At 47.1% G+C, this 26,366-nt stretch overlaps 1 protein-coding gene across 1 annotated transcript; it reads left to right on the forward strand.

Annotated features, from left to right (window-relative positions):
- Positions 1–1,304: 1,304 nt before the first annotated feature.
- Positions 1,305–25,980, forward strand: LOC144929096 (uncharacterized). The gene is made up of 2 exons (XM_078848898.1): positions 1,305–2,839; positions 22,456–25,980. The coding sequence occupies exons 1-2, from the start codon at positions 1,780–1,782 to the stop codon at positions 23,379–23,381; spliced, it is 1,986 nt and encodes a 661-aa protein (XP_078705024.1). The 5' UTR covers positions 1,305–1,779; the 3' UTR covers positions 23,382–25,980.
- The last annotated feature ends 386 nt before the right edge of the window (positions 25,981–26,366 follow it).

Here is a 26,366-nt window from a genome sequence, read left to right on the forward strand (position 1 = left end):
TCCAACCTGCTCAGTAACAACAAAGCAGCCAATTTCCCTTTTTGCCCCCAGAGGAGGGCTCCATGAGGAGCAAAATGCGGATGAGCATCCTGGCAGGGCAAGTAGGGTAATTTCAGAAGGGGCTTATACTGGAGTTTGGAGAGACAAGGTGGGTAAGGTAATATCTTTTATTGGAGCAACTTCTTTTGGTGTGAGAAACAAGCTCTGGAGCCACACAGAGCTCTGTTCCAGGTCTCTGCTGGAGAGAGAGACAAACTTGAGTCTATTTCACACCCCCAATTCCCTCCCCCACCCCTTTCTCTGCAGACAGACATTCTGAGCTCAGGTTACAGCCGGTCCCAGGGAGGGCTGCAGGCTGCCTGAGTTGATATTCAGGGACATAGGAAGGGGTTGCTGAGAGCGGTTGTTGTATCCGGTGCTGGCAGGGGTGAGGCAGGAAGTAGGGAGAATTAAAGGCTCTTTGGCACTTCCGCACTGCAATACATAATAATTATTGTCACAGAGGCTCAGAGATTGTGCCGCTCCTGCATTTGGGTGGTCACTGTGAGAAGACGCTGCTGCTGTCTCCATTGTGAGCTGGAAGCCTGGATTGAGCAGCTGCTGCTCCCCCAGTGGGGTCTGTGTGGGGGGAACCTTCCTTAAAGCCCCCTCTATGCCCAGGCAGGAGGGACTTTCTCCAGTGGCTGGAGCCAGCCCCTGGGGCAGCCCCGGGCTCTACCCACACTGGCTCCTGCACCGGAGACTCCAGGTCAGTAGCGCTCAACTTTTCCAGACTACTGTACCCTTTTCAGGAGTCTGATTTGTCTTGCATAGCCCCCAAGTTCACCTCACTTAAAAGCTACTCACTTACAAAATCATACAAAAGTGTCACAGCACATTGATACTGAACAATTGCTGACTTTCTCATTGTTACCATAGAATTATAAAATAAATCAATTGGAATATAAATACTGTACTTACATTTCAGTGTATGGTATATAGAGCAGTATGAACAAGTCATGTGTATGACATTTTACTTTGTACTGACTTATTTTGATACTCATACTTACGAAGAGCTTTACCTGCATGGAGGGAGCCGGGGGGGGGATGGTATTGTTATTCAGAGTTGGAGGAAATATTTTGTTTTGAAAAAGCCTTCTTTTTTAAAAAAAAAAAAATAAATCTCTGTTAAACAGCTCCTAGGACTTCAAAATAGCTTTTAAAAAAGGCTTTGTTTGTTTTTTTCCCCCGGGAAGAAAAGGCCTGTGAAATTCAATCTAAAATGGTGTGGATTGGTTTTTCTTGTCACTGGAAGTGTTTAAAGCAGAAATTGAGTCTTTCTAAAAAATTTACTTTAGCTCCCCAAGAATGTATGGGCTTGATGCAGGAATTACTGGGGAACAAAAAACTCTGTGAGCTCCTCCAGTTCTGCCTTATCTCACCCAGGATTGTCACAGGCAGGTGTTGTAGACATATGGCAGATGTTGCTCATGAATTCCCCACCACCCTGGCTGACACCTGGGAGTAGCTCCCTCCCTTTGACTGTTCGGATGGGCTGTGGGGGCAGGACTGGTCCCCCACCTCTCTGCTAGGGAAAGATTTTGGGAAGGATACAACTGATTTTTCAATCTTCCCAACAGGTATTTTAATTTGTTTCTCCCTTTCGTCTTCCACTTTCTGAGATTCCCTTTCCTCCAGTGCAGGGAATGACTCATGTCTGGATTGTCTCTCTGTCACATCAGGTGATGGGATGGTGAGTGAGAACAAGGAGGTGAATCCTCAGCAGGGAGGTCTGAGCAAATGGAAACACAGAGAACACTATCGGGAAGATCTGAAGGGGAAGTTTCCTGGACTCCTGAGCAGGGAGAAGCCTGTGAAAATCAGCACAGGCCAGAGGGGCAGCAGGAAAACTCCCCTGGGGAGAGATTGGATAAACCCACTCACCAAGGGGGAGGTTTGAAGGACCTTCCTGAAGACATGATCCAGCCAGGAATCTGCACTAAAGGGAAACTGTATGTATGTGCTGAGTGCAGGAGAAGCTTTGATCGGAGATCACATCTCATTGTGCATCAGAAAATCCACACAGGAGAGAGATCCTATAGCTGTCCTGATTGCGGGAAAATCTTCAGTAACATCTCATCCCTAATTGTTCATCGGAGAGTCCACACAGGAGAGAGACCCTATAACTGCTCAGAGTGTGGGAAATCCTTCACTCGGAGCTCCACCCTTGTTGTGCATCAGAGAGTGCACACAGAAGAGAAACCCTATAAATGCCCCGACTGCGGGAAAAGCTTCAAGCGGAGCTCAACCCTTATTTCACACCAGAAAATCCATACAGGAGAGAGACCTTATAACTGCCTTGAATGTGGGAAAGGCTTCAGTGAACGCTCAAACCTAAACAAACATCAGAGAATCCACACAGGAGAGAAACCCTATAATTGCCTTGAGTGCGGGAAAAGTTTCACTCGGCACTCACATCTCATTAGACATCAGAGAATGCATACTGGAAAGATACCCTATAGGTGCCCTGACTGTGGAAAAAACTTTAGTGACAGCTCAGCTGTTATTAGACATCAGAGGATTCATACCGGAGAGAGACCCTATAAATGCCTTGAGTGTGGGAAAAGCTTCAAGCAGAGCTCTGACCTTATGAATCATCAGAGAATCCACACGGGAGAAAAACCCTATTACTGCCCTGAGTGTGGGAAGGGGTTCAGTCGGAAGGCTCATGTTATTTCACACCAAAAAATGCACAGGCCAGCGAGATCTTTTAACTGCCTTGAGTGTGGGAAAAACTTCACTAGGAGCTCTGACCTCATTAGACATCAGAAAACCCACACTGGAAAGACACCATATAAATGTTCTCTCTGTCGAAAAAGCTTCAAGCAAAGGTCAGAACTTATTTCACATCAGAGAGCGCACACAACACAGAGAAACTATAAATGTTATGTCTGTGGGAAAAGCTACAAGGCGAAGGTCTCTCTAATGTCCCACCAGAAACTCCACACAGGCTAGCAAGTGGCAGGAGCTCTCACTATGGGACAATGGGTCTGTGCTCTCCTGAAGCAAAGTGTAAATGTGCTTCATTGATAGACAGTCTGTGCAGGGGCAGCAAGTGGATGAAGGGTTTGGGTTTCAGTGGGGGATAGTTGGCAGGGGCAGAAAAGAACAGAACGCTGGGTACTGAGGAGCTGGGCGATTTCAGGGTCTGGGGTGAGCAGGTGATGGGATTGGTAGAGAGACATTTCTGTGGGTTACACACATATTTTCCAATTTAGAGGAGAGGTAAAAATGACCTATTGCAGTTCTTGTCTGAGTTGTCTTTGTAGCTCCTAGGGCATCTCCGCGTAGGGATAGGGGAATATTATTCAGGGAAGCAGCAAGGGGCCCTCTGGGGCTGTAGTTGCAAGGAAGAAAGAGCTGCTGATTTGAACTAACAGGATGTCAGAGCACTGCTCAGTGTACTGGACATCTCTGAAGTCATGGATGGTAGGGGCGGCTGGAGATTGGGGAATTAATGGTGGAGATTCCCCAGAGAGGTGGGAACTCTGAGGAATGCCCTTTTGGGAGTGTGGTCTAGTGGTTAGAGGGGAGGGTGGGGGAAATGAGAGTTAAGATTCCTGGGTGTGAGCTAGTGCCGGTCACTTCCCCTCCTGTCTCTGTGTCCATTTCTCCCATCCCTACAATGGAGATAATAGTTGTCCAACTCCCTGGAGAGTTGTGATGGGCCACTAATTATTGTGTATGAAATGGTTCAGGAGAATGCAAGTATAGGAAAGGCCGAGTTTCACTGTTATTACTGTGTACTGTATTCACAGGATTATAGAATCACAGAAATGCAGGGTTGGAAGGAACCTTGAGAGGTCATCTAGTCCAGTGTCCTGCACCGAGGCAGGACCAAGTAAACCTATACCATCCCTGACAGGTGTTTGTCCAACTTGTTCTTAAAAACCTCCAATGATGGGGATTCCACAGCTTCCCTTGAAAGTCTATTCCAGAGCTTAACTATCCTAATAGCAGTGGTCCCCAAATTTTTCAGAGTAGTGACCTCCCTTACCCCTGTTCATGCCCCCCTGCTCCCCCTGGGAGCCAGGTTCAGGAGTGGGACTGCGGCTCCCGGGAGGAGGGAGGAAGCCACGACTGGGACATGGTCAGGGGCTGAGGCTGGGGGTGGTGCAGGGGCATGGGGCCACAGCTGGGGGCAGCACCAGAGCAGAGCTGGGAGTGAAGCAGGGCTGGGTGGCATTCCCTCCCACCCCCAAAGGGGGCTGGTCTGGACTCCCCCGCACCCCCCCAAATGTTCCTCCGCACCCCACAGTTTCAGGACCTCTGCCTTATTGGAAAGCAGTTGATTTTTTTTCCTTCCTAAGTGTAATATTTTGCCTTTGTCTTTACTGACTTTATTTCAGACCAATTCTCCAATTTGTCAAGGTCATTTTGAAATCTAATCCTGTCCTCGAAAGTGCTAGAAATCCCTCCCATCTAGGTGTCATTTACAAATTTTATAAGCATATTCTCCACTCTGTTATCCCAGTCATTAATGAAAATATTGAATGGTACCAGATCCTGGACTGACCTGAGGGACCCCACTAGATATGTTCCTCATATTTGAGTATGAACCATTGATAACTATTCTCTGAGTATGGCCTTTCAAAGAGTTTTGCACCCATCGTATAGTAGTCTAGATGAAATTACATTTTCCTAGTTTGCTTATGAGAATGTCATGTGGGACTGTGTCATAAGCCTTACTAAAATCAAGATTACTCCTGGGGGAATTCTGCACCAAAAAAAAAAAAAAATTCTGCACACAATATTTTAAAATTCTGCATATTTTATTTGTCAAAATAATGCGTTTTTTTAATGCAAAAAGATCCACAATAACAGACAGTCACTCATGACTGAGAACAACATTGCAGGATATGCAAAATAATTTGTCCCCATCCACATGCAATTTTGTAGGGAATTCTCGAGCACGAGAAGCTGGTGTAGCAGTTTTGATGCATGATGTGAAGGCTGTTCATGTCGTGCAAAAGAATGAATATCCGTTTGTCATTTGGTAACTTCATCTGGACCTGGCTGGGTACTTTGGGAAGTGCTTGGTTCTGATTGTTCTGACATTTTATTAACTGCTTGATAAATGTTTTATATGCCCTCAAAGTCTTCTTTTTTTTAAATGGGTAAGTAAAATAAATCCTGAGCTATAATCTAACCCCATTGTGTCACTTTGGCACAGGAAAAAAGTGAGAAAGCACATAGATCTTCCTAGTTGAGGATTTCCTTACTGTCCTTTATAATAAGGCTCCTTTACATCACTCTGGCAATGTAAAGGAGCTTTAAAATGTTTATAGGTTTTATGCTCCTGGGGTAATTGACTGAGAATGGGAACAGTTAACTGACAATAGAAACATTAACCACATTACTATACAGGCAGGCTGCTACATTTCTGCCTCAGAAAATGAGATCAACTATCAAAATCACCATTAACAATGTTGTTTTTCCCCATCAAGAACAGTGTTTTGTTTCAAACGTTGAAACAGTTTTGCACAGAAAGAACACTCTTCTTCTTCCACACCTTATCCCCTCTCAAATAAAAACTGACTGAATTTTGTTTCAATCCAATCCCTGTGATCTTCTATAAAGTGAGCCTCCAGGCAATTTAAGGGATAGCACTGGCTGATTGCATTTCCAAACCTGGCAAAACAGCTGCTTGCTTCATTGCAGTGAAGGAACATAGGCAGGCAGGCTGCTACATTTCTGCCTCGGGGGACAGAGCCTGCCTCCTGCCTAACAAAAAGCCCTACCCCTCCACGCCGGGCACTCTGCAGGAGAAAGGAAGAGGGACAGAGGGCTTGGCTACACTTGCAGATGTAGAGCGCTTTGGGTTAAACCAGCCTTCGTACAGCGCAGTAGGGAAAGTGCTCCAGTCTGTCCACACTGACAGCTGAAAGCGCACTGGCGGGGCCACATCTGCAGCACTTGCAGCTGCATTGGGAGCTGTGCATTATGGGCAGCTATCCCAGCGTTCAAGTGGCTGCAGTGTGTTTTTCAAATGGGGAGGGGGTAGGGTGGAGTGTGTTGTGTGTATGTGGGGGGAGAGAGAGTGGGTTTTTGGGGTGCTGAGAGTGCATCAGCATGCTGTCTTGTAAGCACAGACCCCTCCCCCACCTCTCTCTCTCTCTCTCTCACTCAGCAAACATTAGCTGTTTGTTTTTTTCTCGGAGATGATAAGCAGCCGGCACTCCAAAACGGAGCTTTGAAAGGGCCACTTCTGCATTCCTGCCGGAGTTCACAACAAAGACGAGAAGCCACTTCAGTTAATGGGACCTTTCCGGAGGGCAATCAGAGTGCTGTAAGGTAACTCCTCATTCACACTGACGCTGTAGCGTCTCACCCAATATGCAGCAAACCTTATCCCTCTCAGGGAGGTGGCATACCAGCGGTGCTCTAGCCAGGGAGTCAGAGCACTCTACATGCCGTGCCAGTGTGGATGGGGAGTGAGTTAGAGCACTCTGGGCGGCTTTATTGTGCTGTAACTCGCAAATGTAGCCAAGGCCAGAGTCTCTCCCGCTTGTTTGCTCACGTGCGCCCAGCCCTGCCCCTTGACAGTAACGAATGTCCCCCCCCGCAGGCGTGCATGCCCAGCCTCCCTCCCCCGCAGTGATTTGCATCTCTGACAGCTACTCTAGGCATGCTGGGACAGATGCTCTGCCTGCGCTGCCAGGGAAGAGGTGTGTCCCCCCTGCATATTTCTTCTGCATTTTTCTGAGCGGGGAGCACAGAAAACAGTGAACCATAAGAATTCTGCACCTACACAGGTGCGCAGAATTCCATCAGGACAGAGGCACGCAAACTACGGCCCGTGGGCCACTTCCGGCCCACAGGGCCCTCCTGCCCGCCCCCTGAGCTCCTGGCCCGGGAAGTTAGCCCCCGGCCTCTCCCCTGCTGTTCCCCCTCCCATGCAGCCTCAGCTCACTGTGCTGCCGGCGCAATGCTCTGGGCGGTGGGGCTGCAAGCTCCTGGGGAAGTGCAGCTGCAGAGCCTGGCCTGACCCGGTGCTCTGTGCTGTGCAGTGTGTGGCTGGCTCCAGCTGGGCGGCATAGCTGCCTGTCCTGGTGCAGCTGCGCTGCTAGCCACCGGTGCTCCAGGCGGCGCGGTAAGGGGGCAGGGAGCAGGGGGGTTGGATAGAGGGCAGAGGAGTTCAGGGAGGGTGGTCAGGGGGCGGGGGTGTGGATAGGGGTCAGGCAGTCAGAAGGCAGGGAACACGGGGGTTGAATGGGGGTGGGGAGTCTGGGGGTGGTCAGGGAGAAGGGGTGGTTGGATGGGGGTGGGCCAGGCCTGGCTGTTTGGGGAGGCACAGCCTCCCCTAACTGGCCCACCATATAATTTCAGAAAACCAATGCGGTCCTCAGGCCAAAAAAGTTTGCCCGCCCCTGCGTCAGGAGTACAAGATGTATCACATCTACTGCTTTCTCCCTAGCTACTAGACCGGTAACTCTGTCAAAGAGGAAATTAGATTGGTTTGGTATCATTTAAGAACAGTCATACTGGGTCAGACCAATGGTCCATCTAGCCCAGTATCCTGTCTTCTGACAGCGTCCAGTGCCAGATGCTTCAGAGGGAATGGACAGAACAGGTAATCATCCAGTGATCCATCCCCTGTTGCTTATTCCCAGCTTCTGGCAACAGAGGCTAGGGACACTTCAGAGCATGGTTTTGCACCCCTGGACATCCTGGCTAATAGCTATTGATGGACCTATCCATCATTAACTTATCTAGTTGTTTTTTTAACCCTGTTATAGTCTTGGCCTTTACAACATCCTCTGGCAAAGAGTTCCACAGGTTGACAGTGCGTTGTGTGAAGAAATAGGTCTTTTGTTTGTTTTAAACCTGCTGCCTATTAATTTCATTTGGTGACCCCCTAGTTCTTGTGTTGGGAGAAGGAGTAAACACTTCCTTATTTACGTTCTCCACACCAGTTGTGATTTTATAGACCTCTGTCCTATCCCCCCCTTAGTTGTCTCTTTTCCAAGCTGAAAAGTCCAGCCTTATTAATTTTTCCTCACACAGAAGCCGTTCCATACCCTAATCATTTTTGTTGCTCTTTTTTGTACCTTTTCCAATACCAATATATCTTTTTTGAGATGGAGTGACCAGATTTGCACACAGTATTCAAGATGTGGGCGTACCATGGATTTATATAGAGGCAATATGATATTTTCTGTCTTATTATCTATCCCTTTCCTTATGATTTCCAACATTGTTTGCTTTTTTGACTGCCACTGCACATTGAAAGAAGAAAAAGGAGTACTTGTGGCACCTTAGAGACTAACAAATTTATTTGAGCATAAGCTTTTGTGAGCTACAGCTCACTTCACTGGATACATGCAGTGGAAAATACAGTGTGCAGATTTTATATACACAGAGAACATGAAACAGTGGGTGTTACCATACACACTGTAACAAGAGTGATCAGGTAAGGTGAGCTATTACCAGCGGGGGGCGGGGGGAAGATAAGATAACCTTTTGTAGTGATAATCAAGGTGGGCCATTTCCAGCAGTTGACAAGAACGTGTGAGGAACAGTGGGGGTGGGGGGAAATAAACATGGGGAAATAGTTTTACTTTGTGTAATGACACATCCACTCCCAGTCTTTATTCAAACCTAAGTTAATTGTATCAAGTTTGCAGATTAATTCCAATTCAGCAGTCTCTCGTTGGAGTCTATTCAAAACTTCAAAAACAGACTCCAATGGTTGGGATTATGTATTCCAATGTGCATTATTTTGCATTTATCAACATTGAATTTCATCTGCCATTTTGTTCCCCCGTCACCCAGTTTTGTGAGATCCCTTTGTTACTCTTCGCAGTCTGCTGTGGACTTAATTATCTTGAGTAGTTTTTTTATCATCTGTAAATTTTACCACCTCACTGTTTACCCCTTTTTCCAGATCATTTATGAATGGGTGGAACGGTGCTGGTCCCAGTACAGACCCCTGGGGGTCACCACTACCTAACTTCTCTCCATTCTGAAAACTGACCATTTATTCCTACTCTTTGTTTCCTATTTTTTAACCAGTTACTGATCCACAAGAGGATCTTCCCTCTTATCCCGTGGCAGCTTTCTTTGCTTAAGAGCCGTTGGTGAGGGACCTTGTCAAAGCCTTTTTGAAATTTGACAAATCCATGTCGGCTATTTCTTACCCTATTATTCAGTAGGTGCTTACAAATTGATTGTTTAATAATTTGTTCCAGTATCTTTCCAGTTAATGAAGTTAGTGTAACTGGTTTATAGTTCCCCCAGTCATCTGTTTCCCTTTTTAATGATAGCTACAATGTTTGCCTTACTCCGGTGTTCTGGGACCTCACCCACCCACCACAAGTTCTCAGAGATACTCACTAATGATTCAGAGACTGCTTCAGCTAGTTCCTTAAAGCACCTTAGAGTAAATTTCATCAGAACAGCCCCATTTGAATACTATTATCTAACTATTCTTTAACTTGTTCTTTCCCTATTTTGGCTTGCACTCCTCCCTTGCTGTTAATATTAATTATGTTAACTATGTGGTCACAAAAGTGAATACTAAAGCAAAAAAATGGCATTACACACCTCAGCCTTTCTGATGTAATCCATGATTATTAGTATTTGATGTTCTCTGGTGCCTTCCCAGCTCTTTCTGTCAGGGGGAGTGTATTACTGAATGGAAGGGAAGGACGGTAGCTGGAATCCCTTATCCTTGTTTTCAGGCAGGGACTCATCGGAGATTGTGACACACTGGGATTATTCCTGAAATAATTGCCCTGGGAGGGATTTTCTTGTTTCTGGACAGCGGGGTGGGGCAGGGACTCATGTTTCATGAAATTCAGGTTTTGGGGGAGTCTTTTATGTCTCATTGAAATTTTTACATGAATCTGTTTTGTTTTATACAAATAAATTCCTAATCATTTTTGTGTGTGTGCAAAGTCTGTCTCCCAGAGCTCTGTCAGGGGTATGATGATCCTTAGAGTCCCAGGAGGGGACTGAAAGCTCAGAGAGGGTGGATCAGAGTTCCGGTGGGGTGGATCTGAGAGACCCAATGGGCAGAGAGGAGGCCCAGGGACAGATGAGAGCCCCAAGGGCTGTGTGGACTCAGAGACTGTGGTGAGTGTGAGAGACAGAAAATGTGGCTGTGTGAAGGGGGCAAAAACAGAGTGAAAGTAACAAAAGGAGGAAAATAGAAGAAAAGGGGAATGATTGGAAATGAACAAGGGTTAGAAGGGAGAGGAAGAAATAGCAACACACGGAGCTTTTAGATCTCAGGTCTCCCCTGCTGCTCCTGGTCCTCACCTTCAGCGTTACCATTAGGGTTGCCAATTTTCTAATTGCTGAAAACTGAACACCCTTGCCCTGCCCAGCTCCTTCCCCTGAGGCCTCCCCCTCTCCCCCCACCCTCTGTCGCTCACTCTTCACTCTCCTTCCCCCCTCATTCCCCGTCTCCCAGGACTCACCTGCTGCCTGCAGAGTCAGGCTGGGAGGAGCTGATGTGGAGCCTGCCCAAGTGGGGCACAGCAGAGCGGGGGGGTTGGTCCCCAAAGCAAGGAGCTGGGACATGTGGGGGAGAGTCCCTGGAGTAAGGGGCCACGGGTGGGGAGGGGCGAGTCCCAGGAGCCAGGGCCGGGGCAATCAGGGCACGGGGGGTAGAAGGGAGGTGGTGAATAGGATTCTCCCCCGGGCAGTGGCACTTACTTCTTACAGCCCCGTCTGGAAGCCAGCCACGGCTCTCTGTCAGGCATCAGCAGCTGAGCAGCTCCTCCATGGGGCTCTAGCCTCAGCTGCTGCTTGTCCTACCCCCCAGTAGTAGAGGCCAGTTACTGCAGCCAAACCGGAGTTTTAGTGTCTGGTCAGATGTGCTGATGGGATGCAGCAGATTCCCTTTGAAAACCGGACACCTGGCAATCCTACTCTCAACTGATTTCCAAATAGGTTGAGGGCTGGTCTCTATGGGGAAGCTTTACATAGATTCATTGATTACATGGCCAGGAGGGACAATTGTGATTACCTAGTCCCACCTCCTCTATAACAAGCCATAGAACTTCCTCGGATTAATTCCTGCTTGAACTAGAGCATATGGTTTCAAAAACAGCCAGTCTTGATTGAAAAATTAGTAAATTTCCTCCCTGGCTAATAACCCTCACTGTTAAACAATTGCACCTTGTTTCTTGTCTGCATTTGGCTTCACCTTCCAGCCATTAGATCTTGTTACACCTTTTTCTGGCAACATGAAGAGCCCCCCTGTATCACATTTCTTTTCTCCATGTTTATACATCCAAGGATCGCATCAGCCCTTTTGGCCACAGCATCGCCCTGGGAGCTCAGGTTCAGCTGATTGTCCACCATGTCCCACAAGTCTTTTTTCAGAGAGTTCCTGCTTCCCACGAGACAACACCCCATCCTGCAAGTGTGGCCTACGTTCTTTGGTTCTAGATTCATAACTCTGCATTTGGCCATATTAAAACATAAATTGTTTGCTTGCACCCAGCTCACCAAGCCACCCAGATGCTCTCTGTCAGCAACCTGTCCTCTTTGATATTTACTGCCCCCCTTCTTTGCAATTTGCAAACTTTATGGGTGATACTTTTTGGTTTTCTTCCAGCTCGCTGGTGAAAACGTGAAGTAGGGTACGGCGAAGTACTGATCCCTGCAGGATGCCACCAGAAACACACCGGCTCAGTGATGGTTCCTCACTATACAATTCTGATACCTCTCAGCTAGCCAGTTTTCAATCCATTTGTTTTGTGCCATACTGTTTTTTTTTTTAATCATTTACCATCTGTCCCCCAGCTCCTGCTGAAGGTATGCCTGTCCGTCTGGGTGCCCTTTGCAAGGCGGCTGGTGAGGGAGTGTCCACCTCCCTTCTCCTAGCGGCGCTGCGGTCTGAGTGGGAATCTGGGGAGATGCTCTGGGGACCAGAGATCCCATCGCTCGAGAGAGTCCCCCATCAAAGAGACCCCCTGAGCTGAGACACAGCCCTGGCGGGCAGCAGGGGATGCTGCTCTGTAGGACACGTTTCCAGGGTTGGGAAGAAGATTCTGGCTGGATCCCTCCTGGGCCAGGCTTTCAGCCCTAGGGCAGGGCGCAGGAGGGGAGCGGGATTCATCAGCTCCTGCCACCAGAGGGCTCTGGGTGGTGCGAGGGCTGGAGACAGGCGGGCTGCGCTGGCCCTTTAACTCGGGCTGCCAAGGGATCCAGGATATTTGCAATTTGAGCTTCCTGGGTCAGGCAGCGCAGGCGACGCTGCTGCCGCCTCCATAGCGAGCCGGGAGCCCGGGCTGAGCTGCTGCGCCCCAGCGGGGTGTGTGCGGGGAGAGCCCTTCCCCAGCGCCCCTCGGGGCCCAGCCCGGGGACTTTCTGCGGTGGGTGGAACCAGCCCCTGGGCAGCCCCGGCCTCTGCCGACACCAGCCCCTGAGCCGGAGCCTGCAGGTGAGGGGAGAGACCCGGGGGAAGGGCCGGGGCCAGGGGGGAAAGTGACTCTGCACCGACGGCCCCTCCTCGCCCCAGCTCTGCTCCCGGGGGGCGGGGGTGTGCGAGTCCCGGAGCTGCTGCTGCCCCCCCCCCCCCCCCGCCCCCCGGCTCTGCCCCCCTGGGCGCCTGCAGCCAGCCGGAGCCAGCTTAAAGGTTACAGTGACAAAGTTTCAGAGCAACAGCCCTGTTAGTCTGTATTCGCAAAAAGAAAAGGAGGACTTGTGGCACCTTAAAGACTAACCAATTTATTTGAGCATACAAATTACAGCTCACTTCATCGGATGCAACAAAGTTGTGTGGTTTCTTCCACACCCCGGACTAGCCTAGCCATGCGGATAAAACCCCCAGGGTAGACAGAGCTGTGCCGACAAAGGGTTTCTGTTGGCAGGGCTATCGAGAGAAGTGGGGTTCCTGCACCGGAAGAAACACTCCTGCTGCCTCTACACTAAAGGGCTATGTAGGCATCAGCTCTGCAGAGTAGACATGGCCGCAACAAAACAGCAACCAGATCTCCTGTCCGGAGGGGGGAAGGGGAGTGAAAGGGGGGGAGAAAAAGTGTGGGAAAGGAGAAGCAAGTGGGGAGAGAAGTTACAGGCTCCTAAACCTGCCCAGGTCTGTTGACTTTAGATTCACTTCTCATTGCACAAGATAAGGAACAGAGGCCGGAAAAGTCAGTTCTTACCTCTGCCTGGGCCCTGCTACAGCCCTGGGTGACCATCTCAGGGGGAACCCCAATGCAGCTGTTTTGATTTTGTTCTTTTCTAGTATTTGGTTCTGGGAGGGTTTAATTATGTGTTGATGGGTTTAGAAAAATGCCCCAGCGTTTTTGCAGTGTGGCAGAATGCAGAACATCTGTTTGCAGGGAAGGGGAGGGGGGTGAACCAGTGTGTCAAATTGTTTAAACCCCCCTTCTGAATCTTTCCCTCTGCCCTTTTCACCCTGATAGGCTGGAAAGTAACATCCAGGTTTCACTCCAGATTTTCCCACTGTCCCTGGGGATAGTGAAGGGAAATGGCTGCAGTGTAACAGGCACAGATAAGCAATTATCGGGTCCCTACCAGTGTCCCTGATTTCCCTCTTACCCCTGAGAACTCTGTGTGCCCCTCCATTACACTTAATAAAACCACCAGCTTTTCCTTCTTGGGCAGTTAGTGATTAGGTACTGTTCTAGTTCCTGGATAGGTGAGGGCCCGTCCTCTATTGAGCTAACAAACTAGTCCATTTCCTCCAAACATCCAGACATATTAACCCTTTTTTCTCCCCCCTCTCTCCCCAGTAAATGAGCAGTTTACTGGCAGTCCCAGTGATCGCAGGCTGTGATTTCCTTTTTGTTTCACTTCCACTGGGTCTCCGGAGTCATTGCCTATTCCACTCTATCTCTGGGTTCCGATCCCATCTGCATAACCAATTGTTGTGTCTTTTGCTCTTTACACAACAAAGAGAAACTTGTAGAAAGCCCAGGCACTGTTGAGTTCCAAATAACCATACTTATTTAACTCGTTCAGCTATCCAAAGCCTAACTACATTCACTGCTGTTCTGACAGGTTTTTAGAGCTTTCTAAAACTAGAACATGGTGAGGGCTAACAACTATTTATAGGGACACTACATTCTCTTTAAGGTGGAGCTGGAAGATATGGGAAAGGCCCAGCAAGAAGAGTTAGAAATTACCCACTATGAGGAAACAGCCACATGTTCAGGGGTTTATCAAAGACCTACTACCAACCCGCAGAACTCCGAAGCCAAACGTCACTCGAGAAAGTCAGGAGACAGGCAGAGATTCATAAGTTCTGAGGCTATAATGGACCATTGTGATCATCTACTCAGACCTTCTGTATAATGCAGGCTATAGGACTTCCCTGTATTAATTCCTGATTGAAATAGAGTGGATCTTTTAGAAAAGCATCTGATCTTGATTTTAAAATTTCCAGTATTGGAGAATCCGCAACCCTTTTTTCCCGTAAGTTTTCTGTAAGTTTTCCCCAGTGTTTAATTATGCTCTCTGGTAGAAAGTTTGCACCTAATTTCTAGTCTGAATTTCTATTGCTTCAGCTTCCAGACACTGTATCTTGTTGTACTTTTGTCTACTCGATTGAAGAGCCCATTAGCCTATAAGGTGGGTAGAAAGCTGGCTAAATTGTCGGGCTCAACGGGTAGTGATCAATGGCTCCATGTCTAGTTGGCAGCCGGTATCAAGTGGAGTGCCCCAAGGGTCGGTCCTGGGGCCGGTTTTATTCAATATCTTCATAAATGATCTGGAGGATGGTGTGGATTGCACTCTCAGCAAATTTGCGGATGATACTAAACTGGGAGGAGTGGTAGATACGCTGGAGGGGAGGGATAGGATACAGAAGGACCTAGACCAATTGGAAGATTGGGCCAAAAGGAATCTGATGAGGTTCAATAAGGATAAGTGCAGGGTCCTGCACTTAGGACGGAAGAACCCAATGCACAGCTACAGACTAGGGACCGAATGGCTAGGCAGCAGTTCTGCAGAAAAGGACCTAGGGGTGACAGTGGACGAGAAGCTGGATATGAGTCAGCAGTGTGCCCTTGTTGCCAAGAAGGCCAATGGCATTTTGGGATGTATAAGTAGGGGCATAGCGAGCAGATCGAGGGACGTGATCGTTCCCCTCTATTCGACATTGGTGAGGCCTCATCTGGAGTATTGTGTCCAGTTTTGGGCCCCACACTTCAAGAAGGATGTGGATAAATTGGAGAGAGTCCAGCGAAGGGCAACAAAAATGATTAGGGGACTGGAACACATGAGTTATGAGGAGAGGCTGAGGGAGCTGGGATTGTTTAGCCTGCAGAAGAGAAGAATGAGGGGGGATTTGATAGCTGCTTTCAACTACCTGAAAGGGGGTTCCAAAGAGGATGGCTCTAGACTGTTCTCAATGGTAGCAGATGACAGAACGAGGAGTAATGGTCTCAAGTTGCAGTGGGGGAGGTTTAGATTGGATATTAGGAAAAACTTTTTCACTAAGAGGGTGGTGAAACACTGGAATGCGTTACCTAGGGAGGTGGTAGAATCTCCTTCCTTAGAGGTTTTTAAGGTCAGGCTTGACAAAGCCCTGGCTGGGATGATTTAACTGGGAATTGGTCCTGCTTTGAGCAGGGGGTTGGACTAGATGACCTTCTGGGGTCCCTTCCAACCCTGATATTCTATGATTCTATGATTATCAAACTTCTGTTCCCCATATGAGTACCTGTAGATGGGGATCACATCACCACTTAATCATTTGTTTGATAAGATAAATGGATTGAGCTCCTTGTGTCAATCACTATAAGGCAGGTTTTCCAATCCTTTAATCATTCTTGTGGTTCTTTGAGCCCTTTCCAATTTTTCAGCCTCATTCTTGAACTGTGGATACCAGAACGGGACATGGTAGTCAAGTAGCAGTTGCACCAGTAACACACAGAGAGGTAATATAACCTATCTATTCCTACTCAAGTTTCCCCTGCTTATACATTAAAAGGACTAATGTGATCCTTCAGGTACAGCACAAAGAAAAGGAGTGCTTGTGGCAACTTAGAGACTAACCAATTTTTTTGAGCAGGTTCAGCGTCACACTGGGAACTCACGTTCAGTTGATTATCTACCTTGAGCCTCAGATCTTTATCCTGGGAAGCAGAGACCCTGCAAGAGTATCCCATTTTGCAAATACTGCCTGCTTTGTTCCTAGATGTGGGAGTTTATATGTGGCTGTGGAGAAACACATCTTGTTGGCCGACATCCAGTTTACCAAGTGATCCAAACCTCTGTAAAATGACCAGTCCTCTTTATTATTTACCACTCGTCCAATCTTTGTGTCATCTGCAAACTTTAGCAATAATGAGTTTGTTTTCTTCCCGGTCATTGATAAAAATGTTAAATAGCATAGGGCCATAGAGAACTAGCCCCTGTGGGATTCCACTAGAAACACACCCGTTCTCTGGTGATTCTCTGTTTACAATTATATTTTGAGACTTATCAATTAGCCAGTTTATTTTTTTGAACTATTTATTTATTAATTTCTAACAAGTTCACAAATCCTTGCCTGGCACATATCAGACAGAAAGCACTTGTTACGAGAGTTAACTTTTGTTTAAAGAGACATTATACACAGTTAGCCGGTTTTTAATCTATTTAATGTGCCATGTTGATTTTGTATCATTCTAGTTTCTTAATCAAAATGTCATGTGGTATCAAGTTGAATGACTTGCAGAAGTCAAGTATACAACATTAACATAGAATCATAGAAGGTTAGGGTTGGAAGGGACCTCAGGAGGTCATCTAGTCCAACCCCCTGCTCAAAGCAGGACCAATCCCCAGTTTTTGCCCCAGACCCCTAAATGGTCCCCTCAAGGATTGAACTCACAACCCTGGGTTTAGCAGGCCAATGCTCAAACCACTGAGCTATCCCTCCCCCCAAAGGTTACCTTGATCAATGAAACTCGTAATCATCAAAAAATATCCTAAGTTTGACAAGATCTATTTTCCATAAATCCATGTTGATGGACATTAATTATATTACCCTCCTCTAATTCTGTAGAAATCAATTCCCACATCAGCTATTCCATTATTTTTCCTAGGACTGATGTCAGGCTGACAGGTCTATAATTACCCAGGTCACCCCATTTACCCTTTTAAAATATTGGCTCAACATTAGTTTCCTTCCAGCCCTTTGGAACTTCTCTACTGCTCCAAGCTTTTTATTTTTTTTTAAATCAAATCAGATGCGCTGATTTTAAAACGTCTACCTTTAATAGCTGCTGTTTAGCATTCTCTTTTAAGTTATTGTTAGAGTGGACAGTATTTTATCATCAGATGATATAATATATCATCAGTTTTTTCCCAAATATGGATCAAAAATATTTATTGAATACTTCTGCCTTTTCTGTATTAGTATTGACAGCTATTTCCATATAGCAATGGACTAATAACATTGATAGGATTGCTTTTCTTCCTTGTAAGCTTTAAAAACTCCTTATTGTCCTTAACTATTCTGATCATAGAGTTCTCCCTATGTACTTTTGCTTCCCTTATTAGTTATATATATATTATATATATTATATTATATGTATAAATGTATATTATATATACATTTTCCATTTACAGCTTCCCACCTCTCACAGCTACTGCCCCACATGCCCCTGCACTGTCTATTCTCCTGCATCTGCTCAGCCTCCTGCTGGCTGAATCCCCCACAACCTCTCTTTGTCCCCCACACATCCTCCTGGACCCCCTCAGAGTCCCTCTAGCTCCCCATATTTCCACTTTTCCTCTTGAGTTTCCTGTCCAGTCTCCTAACAGAGCCCCAGCCATATTCCTTGAGAAGACCCTGACATCATTCACACTGGAAACAAGGGTAGTTGGTGGCCATCTTTATTAGGGGCAGCCTCACCTCCACATGACAAATCTGTATGGAAACAGTGGCCATCTTGAAGGCCATTTGACTTGAGCTTCTCCCACCCCACCCCCCAATAATGGGAAATGGCATCCATGTCTCACAAGGGAAAATGTGCAAGTTTTGGATTGAAATCCCAACTAAATATCATGAGACTCGTGATAAAAATCACCAGAGTTGGCAGGTCTGGGCATCGCACTTTCACAGCAGAAATTGTGTTTATTTTTAATGAAAGCTCTGGGAAATTTCCCAACTCCCCAGGGAGGTTCCTTGCTCTCTGTGGGGAGGGGTAATTTCCAGCCCTGCCTGTGACTGGTCAGGGCTCTGATCTCAGCAGGGCTAGAAGTGGGGATAAGAGGTTGAAGACCTGTGCTACGCCTGTGTCATAACATCCCTCGGTATGTGGAGGACCCTCAATCTCCTACAAGGGGGAACCTCAAGTCTCCAAGGAACCATCTGACCTCCTCAAAGGGTCTCCAGGAATGGTTTCCAATCCCTTTGGTTTATACAAGTGATGGAATACACTCCTGTGTTCATACCCTACACCCTACTGAAATAATTTTTGTACAAAGTATGATTTTTGAGGTGTCTTTTGAAAATTCATAATTTGGTGGTTACTGTTGTCTTGATAAAATATGTGGCAACATTGTATGTAAAATTAAGATTTTCTTGTAGGATGTTGTTAACGCATGTTCCAAACCATAGCAGAAGTTGGCACACCAGTCTGTCCTAAACAAAGGAATGTGTGCTTTGCTTCATTAGCATTTAAGCAGTAACTAGAGTCATCAAGCCAGAAGGGAGTGCAAACAGGTGAGAAAAAAGCAGCAAAGAAAATCCTTCCACACAGACGCTTTGTCTCCTGGTTCTCAGCTGGAAATGCTTCTCAAAGGGGGAATAAGACTGTGAAAAGGAGGGGCAGACACCCCAAGAAACCTTCCCCCCCCCCTCCCCCCATTCATCTCACTCTTTGCACCTGAGCAGACAAAGAACATAGCCGTTGTATTATGGGGGACGGGTCCTGACCCAAAGGTTGGTCAGTAACACTGCTGGAAGCATGTGTTGAGAAACTTTGCTTCAGATCTAACATAAATTGTTGTTAGATGTGAGAAAGTGTCTTCTCTTTATTTTTCTTGTAGTCATTTCTCACTTTTATGCCTCATTACTTGTATTCACTTAAAACCTTTCTCTTTGTAGTTAATAAACTTGTTTTACTGTTTTATCCAATCTAGTGTGTTTAAGTTGGAGTGTCTGGGTACTTTATTTAATGTAATAAGCAGTCATATTCCTTAAAGGAATAAAGGACTTATTTTATTTGTATTGTCCAGGAGAGGGCTGGGTAGTACAGGACATATATTTCTGGGGGGAAATCTAAGACTGGGGGTGCATGGGTGTCACACTGAAGTATAACCAAGGCTGGTGAGAGTCCAAGTGTAACCAAGAGTGCCTGGCAGTTTGCAGTTACACACTCTCTCTCTCTCTCATGGTGTGATTTGCATGCTGGTAGGCTGTTTGTGTGTGGCCCTAGTGGGTGCTACTGCAGCAAGGCATTGTAAGGCATCCAAGGTTACAGGGCAGGGGTGACACAGCTACTGATTAGTCTGGATTGTACCCAGGTATGTCACACCCACCCAGCTAGTACATCTGGAAACAACTGTGTCTTAGAATAAGTGTAAAATCTTGGTCTCACGTGTTTTCTTTGTCTGGAGCAGGATTTTCCATTCCCAAACTTGTTGTGATCTCCCAGGGAAGAGACATGGCTCCAAGATCTCCAGGACTCTGAGGAAAGGGAGATCCAGAGAAACAGCCACACAGGTGAGGAATTGGTTAAACAGACGGAGAAGCCATCTGCCATTGATGTGTTATATTTTGACTGTAGTAAGACTTTTTATACGGTCTCGCATGACCTTCTCGTAAAGGAACTAGGGAAATACAACCTTGATGGAGCTACGATAAGATGGGTGCGCAACTGGTTGGAAAGCTGTTCAGAGAGTAGCTATCAGTGGTTCATCGTCAAGCTGCAAGGGCATATTGAGGGGGTCCCACAGGGATCAGTTCTGGATCTGGTTCCGTTCAGCAACGTCATCAATGATTTAGATAATGGCATGTAGAGGACACTTATAAAGTTTGCGGACAATACCAAGCTGGGAGGGGTTGCAAGTGCTTTGGAGGGTACGATTAAAATTTAAAATGATCTGGACAAACTGGAGAAACGGTCTGAAGTAAATAGGATGCAGTTCAGTAAGGACAAATGCAGAGTACTCCATTTAGGAAGGAACAGTCAGTCGCACACATACAAAATGGGAAATGACTGTCAAGGAAGGACCACTGTGGAAAGGGATCTGGGGGTCATAGTGGATCACAAGCTAAATGAGTCAACAGTGTAACTGCTGCAAAAATAAATAAAGCAAACATCATTCTGTGATGTATTAGCAGGAATGTTGTAAGCAAGACACAAGAATTCTTCTGGTCTACTCTGTGCTAATTAGGCCTCAGCTGGAGTATTGTGCCCAGCTCTGTGCACCACATTCAGAAAAGATGTGGACAAATTGGAGAATGACCAGAGAAAAGCAACAAAAATTATTAAAGGTCAAGAAAGCATGACCTATAAGGGAAGATTTAAAAAAAAAAAGGGGGGGGGTTGTTTAGTCTGGAGACGAGAAGACTGAGAGGGGACATAACAGTTTTCAAGTACATGAAAGGTTGTTACAAGGAGGAGGGAGAAAAATTGTTCTCTCTAACCTCTGAGGATAGGACAAGAAGCAATGGGCTTAAATTGCAGCAAGGGTCGTTTAGGTTCAACATTAGGAAAAAATTCTTAACTTTCAGGGTAGTTAACCACTGGAATAAATTTCCTAGGGAGGTTGTGGACTCTCCATCGTTGTCTAACCTACTCTTAAAAATCTCCTAACACTTGTCAGGGATGGTCTAGATCAGAGGTTATCAAACTGTGGTCCACGAGCTCCATTCAGGTGGTCCACGGATAGTTCCCTCTAAGGTGCGCACCTGGACGGCCTCACACAGGAGAACAAAGGGTCACCCACCTAATTAGTGGAGCTGTGCAGGTGTGTCTCCACTAATTAAGTGCCTGGACCCTGGAGAAGATGTGCATGTAAGGTGAGGTGGCGGCCTTGGGGGGAATAGGGGGTAGGTGGGAGGGGGCAGTGGGTTGAGAAGAGGAGATGGGGGGAATTTGGGATATGCAGGGCTTCGGCGGCCTGAGAAAGAGGCGACTTTCCCCAGCTCCAGGGCTGTGGCTGCCAGGGAGAGATGGCCCTCCTTGTATGTAAACAGCTGCCATTCTCACAGAGGCCCTGTGAGCATCTCCAGGTCTCTGTCCCCCGGTCAGGATTGTCCCCAGCAGGTGGTGTATACACATGGCAGATGTCGCTCGTGACTTCTCACCCACCCTCACTGACCCCCGGGAGTAGCTGCCTGCCTTTGAATGTTTGGATGGGATGTGGAAGCAGAATTGGTGTCTCTCTCTCCCCCCTCCACCCCCCTTCTAGGGAAATGTTTTTGGAAGGATTTAGATCCTGATTTTACAATTATCCCAATATTTTAATTATCCCAGATATTTTAATTTGTTTCCCCCCTTTCCTGTTCCACTTTCTGAGATTCCCATTTGTAACAGGGGCTCGGGTGGTCGGGAACCTAGTGATTAGATTGCCAGGCTCTCAGTCCCCTACTGGGCTGAGTACTTTGTTTTTAAGGCCAGGGGAGTGGTAAGGGGCACCCAGGCCCTCCCTCTCCACAGGGTCCCAGCCCATGGCCCTGTGTATATCAACCCCTGAACAGGTGGGTTTGGTGTCCCTCCCGGCAGGGAGTCAGAACCCACTGCCTGGGCTACTTCCTACAAGTCCATTCAGTTTGGGGCATGGCCCCTTTAGTACAACCTGCCGGTGGCTTGCTGCCCATAGGGTTACCTCTTGGGTCTAGGGAAATGCCTTGCTGCGATTTCAGGTTCCTTCAGGCAAGGTGAGGATGAGCCCACAATGTCTCTGGGGTCCACTTAGTCTGTTACCTCTGGTGCTGGGGGTTCATTCACAGTCTCCCCTTGGTTGGGGAGTCAGTGCTGGCTTCCAGGTGGCTGCCCTGGCTGGCAGGCCACTGCTCTATCCCTTCAGCTCTGAGCAGAGCTAGGGTCCCTTCTTTTATCCTCCCTCCAGTCCTGGCATTGTTTGCAGGTATAGTGAGGTAGGACTAGCTTAACCCAAACACTTCTTTAACCCTTGCTGAGCCAGCGGGTAGTTTCTCTGCTTCATTGCACTCTTTTCCAAGTGCAGGGACTGACTCCTGTCTGGATTCTCTTTCTGTCACATCAGGTGATGGGATGGTGAGTGAGAACAAGGAGGATCATCCTCAGCGGGGAGGTCCTGAGCAAATGGAAGCACAGAGAACACTATTGGGAAGATCTGAAGGGGACATTTCCTGGATTCCTGAGCAGGGAGAAGCCTGCGAAAATCAGCACAGACCAGAGGCGCAGCAGGGAGCCTCCTCATGGGAGAGAGAACAGGGTAAATCCACTGACCAAGGGGTTGGTTTGAAGGACCTTCCTGAAGACCTGATCCAGCCAGGAATCTGCAGTAAAGGGAAACCATACAAATGTGCTGAGTGCGGAAAAATCTTCAGTAATGACTCATCCCTGATTGTTCATCGGAGAGTCCACACAGGAGAGAGACCCTATAACTGCTCAGAGTGTGGGAAATCCTTCACTCGGAGCTCCACCCTTGTTGTGCATCAGAGAGTGCACACAGAAGAGAAACCCTATAAATGCCCCAACTGCGGGAAAAGCTTCAAGCGGAGCTCAACCCTTATTTCACACCAGAAAATCCACACAGGAGAGAGACCTTATAACTGCCTTGAATGTGGGAAAGGCTTCAGTGAACGCTCAAACCTAAACAAACATCAGAGAATCCATACAGGAGAGAAACCCTATAATTGCCTTGAGTGCGGGAAAAGTTTCACTTGGAGTTCACACCTCATTAAACATCAGAGAATGCACACTGGAAAGATGCCCTATCATTGCCCTGACTGTGGGAAAGGCTTCAGTGACAGCTCAGCTGTTATGAGGCATCAGAGGATCCATACCGGAGAGAGACCCTATAAATGCCTTGAGTGTGGGAAAAGCTTCAAGCAGAGCTCAAACCTTATGAATCATCAGATAATACACACAGGAGAAAAACCCTATTACTGCCCTGAGTGTGGGAAGGGGTTCAGTCGGAAGGCTCACGTCATTTCACACCAGAAAATACACAGGCCAGAGAGATCCTTTAACTGCCTTGAGTGTGGGGAAAACTTCACTAGCAGCTCTGACTTCATTAAACATCAGAAAACCCACACTAGAAAGACACCATATAAATGTTCTGTCTGTCAGAAAAGCTTCATGCAGAGGTCAGAACTTATTTCACATCAGAGAGCTCACACAGCAAAGAGAAACTATAAATGTTCTGTCTGTGGGAAAAGCTACAAGGGGAAGGTCTCTCTAGCGTCCCATCAGAAACTCCACATAGGCTAGCAGGTGGCAGGAACTCTGTGTGGGCAATGGGTCTGTGCCCTCCTGAAGCAAAGAGTGAATGTCCTTCATCGGTGGAGGGTCTGTGTAGGGGCAGAAGTGGATGAAGGGTTCTGATTTCACTGGGGGATAGTTGGCAGCGGCAGAGGAGGAGGAGGAAACACTGGGGAGCTGGGTGATTGCAGGGTCTGAGGGGAGCAGGCAATGGGATTAGTGGAGAGACATTTCTGTGGGTTCTACACGCACTTTCCAGTTTAGAAGAGAGGTAAAAAATGCCCCATTGCAGTTTTTGTCCAAGTTGTCTCTGCAGCTCCTAGGGCATCTCAGGGTAGGGACACGGAAATGTTATTCAGGGAAGCAGCAAGGGGCCCTCAGGGGCTGTAGTTACAAGGCAGTAACAACTTTCGATCTGAACTAACAGGCTGTCAGAGCACTGCTCAGTGTATTGGACATCTATACAGTCATGGACGGTCGGGGCTGCTGGAGCCTGGGGATTTCATGGTGGAGATTCCCCAGAGAGGTGGGAACTCTAGGAGATGCCCTTTTAGGAATGTGGTCTAATGGTTGGGAGGTGGGGTGGGGGAAATGAGTTAGGACTCCTGGGTGTGAGCTAGTGCTGGTCACTTCCCCTCCTCTCTCTGTGTCCATTTCTCCCATCTCCACAGTGGAGATAATAGTTCTCCAACTCCCTGGAGAGTTGTGAGGGGCCAGTAATTACTGTGTGTTCATAGAATCCCAGAAATGCAGGGTTGGATCATAGGTACTGAAACTGGGAGTGCTGCCAAACCCCCTGGCTTGAAATGGTTTCTATTATATACAAGGTTTACAGCAGTGGTTCTCAAAGTTTTGTACTGGTGACCCCTTTCACATAGCAAGCCTCTGAGTGCGACAACCCCCCCCCCCACCACCAATTAAAAACATGTTTTAATATATTTAACACCATTATAAATGCTGGAGGCAAAGCGGGGTTTGGGGTGGAGGCTGACAGCTCAAGACCCCCCATGTAATAACCTCATGACCCCCTGAGGGGTGCTGACCCCCAGTTTGAGAACCCCTGGTTTACAGTTTAGTTTAATGGCTCACAGCACCTCCTCTATAAAAATTGTTCCAGGACCCCTGGGTTGGAAGGAACCCTGAGAGGTCATCAAGTCCAATTTCCTGCACTGAGGCAGGACCAAGTAAACCTAGACCATCTTTGTCAGGTGTTTGTCTAATCTGTTCTTAAAAACCTCCAATGAGGGGGATTCCACAGCCTCCCCTGGAAGTCTCTTCCAGAGTTTATCTACCCTAATAGTTAGAAAGCAAATGATTTTTTCCTTCCTAAGTGTACCATTTTGCACTTGTCTTTACTAACTTGATTAGAGACCCATTCTCCAATTTGTCAAGGTCATTTTGAATTCTAATCCTGTCCTTGAAAGGGCTTGAAATCCCTCCCATCTTGGTGTTATCAGCAAGTGTTATAAGCATATTCTCCACTCTATTATCCTAGTGATTAATGACAATATTGAATAGTACCAGAATCGTGACTGACCCCTGAGGAGCCTCATTAGATATGTCCCTGTAGTTTAACAATGAGCCATTGGTAACTATTCTTTGAGTATGGCCTTTCAAACAGTTTTGCACCCACCATATAGTAATTTCATCTAGACCACATTTCCCTAGTTTTTCTGAGATTGTCATAGGGGACTGTGCCAAAAGCCTTACTAAAATCAAGATCTATCTACTGCTTTCCCAGAGCCACTACACCAGTAACCCTGTCAAAGAAGGAACTTAGATTGGTTTGGCATGCTTTGCTCTTGACAAATCCATGTTGACTATTTCTTATAATCCTGTTATCCTGTAGGTGCTTACAAACTGATTGTTTAATAATTTGTTCCAGTATCTTTCCAGGTGTTGAAGTTAGGGTGACCAGTCTATAGTTCTCCAGGTCCTCTTTGTTTCCCTTTTTAAAGATAGTTACAATGTTTGCCCTACTCCAGTGCTCTGGGACCTCACCCCTCCTCTGAGTTCTCCTAGATAATCCCTAATGATTCAGAGACTGGTTCAGCTAGTTACTTAAGTACTCGAGTCTAGAGTCAATTTCTATCCGGCCATGCCAATTTCAATATGTCTAACCTCTCTATTCTTTAACCTGTTCTTTCCCTGTTCTGGCTTGAATTTCTTCCCCTTTGCTGTTTGTGTTAATTGTGTTAAGTATCTGGTCAGACTAATGCCTACTTTGCATCAGTATTCACTAAACTCCTCAGCCTTTTTGTCATCCATTATTATAACGATTTGATGCTCTTCTGTCCCTTCCCAGCTCTCTCTGGCGGGGGCAGTGTGTTACTGAAGGGAAAGGAAGGTCTGTATGTGGAATCGCTTATCTCTCTTTTCAGGAAGGGGCTCAGCTGAGATTTTGACCCACTGGGATTATTCCTGAAATAATTGCCCTGGGAGGGATTTTCTCCTTGTTTCTGGACCATGGGGTGAGGCAGGTGAAGTCTGGACCATGGGGTGAAGTCTTGTGTTTCTGGAAATTCATGTTTTGGGTGAGTTTTTTATGTCTCCTTGAAATTTTTACCTGATTTTTTTCTTTTTATACAAATAAATTCCTAATATTTTTGTTTGTTGGTTTGGTGTGAAGTCTTTGTCTCCCAGAGCTCTGCCAGGGGCATGATGATACTTTAGAGTCCCAAGAAGGAACTGAAAGCTCAGAGAGGGTGGATCAGAGCCATCTATCCGCCAGCCCCTGCTGAAGGTGCCCTGTCAATCTGGGTGCCCTTTGCAGGGTGTCTGGTGAGTAAGTGTTTGCTTCCCTTCTCCTAGCAGTCTGGGGGGGAAGCAGGAGTCTGGGGCGATGCTCCGGGGACCAGAGAGCCATCGCTCTGGATGAGCTGAGAGACAGCCGTGGCGGGCAGCGGGGGCTGCTGCTCTGTGGGACACATTTCCAGGGTTGGGAAAAGATCCTGGGTGGATGCCTCCTGGGCCACGTTTTCATCCCCAGAGCAG

This window comes from Lepidochelys kempii, chromosome 14 (assembly GCF_965140285.1).
Source record: "Lepidochelys kempii isolate rLepKem1 chromosome 14, rLepKem1.hap1, whole genome shotgun sequence".
In the NCBI taxonomy this organism is placed as follows: Eukaryota; Metazoa; Chordata; order Testudines; family Cheloniidae; genus Lepidochelys; species Lepidochelys kempii.

Excerpts from the sequence above, each read along its gene's own strand:
- LOC144929096 (XM_078848898.1), top strand. The coding sequence starts at position 1,780 with ATGGAAACACAGAGAACACTATCGGGAAGATCTGAAGGGGAAGTTTCC. Across the intron at positions 2,840-22,455 it reads TGGAAAGACACCATATAAAT|GGAAACCATACAAATGTGCT; the intron begins GTTCTCTCTGTC and ends TCTGCAGTAAAG.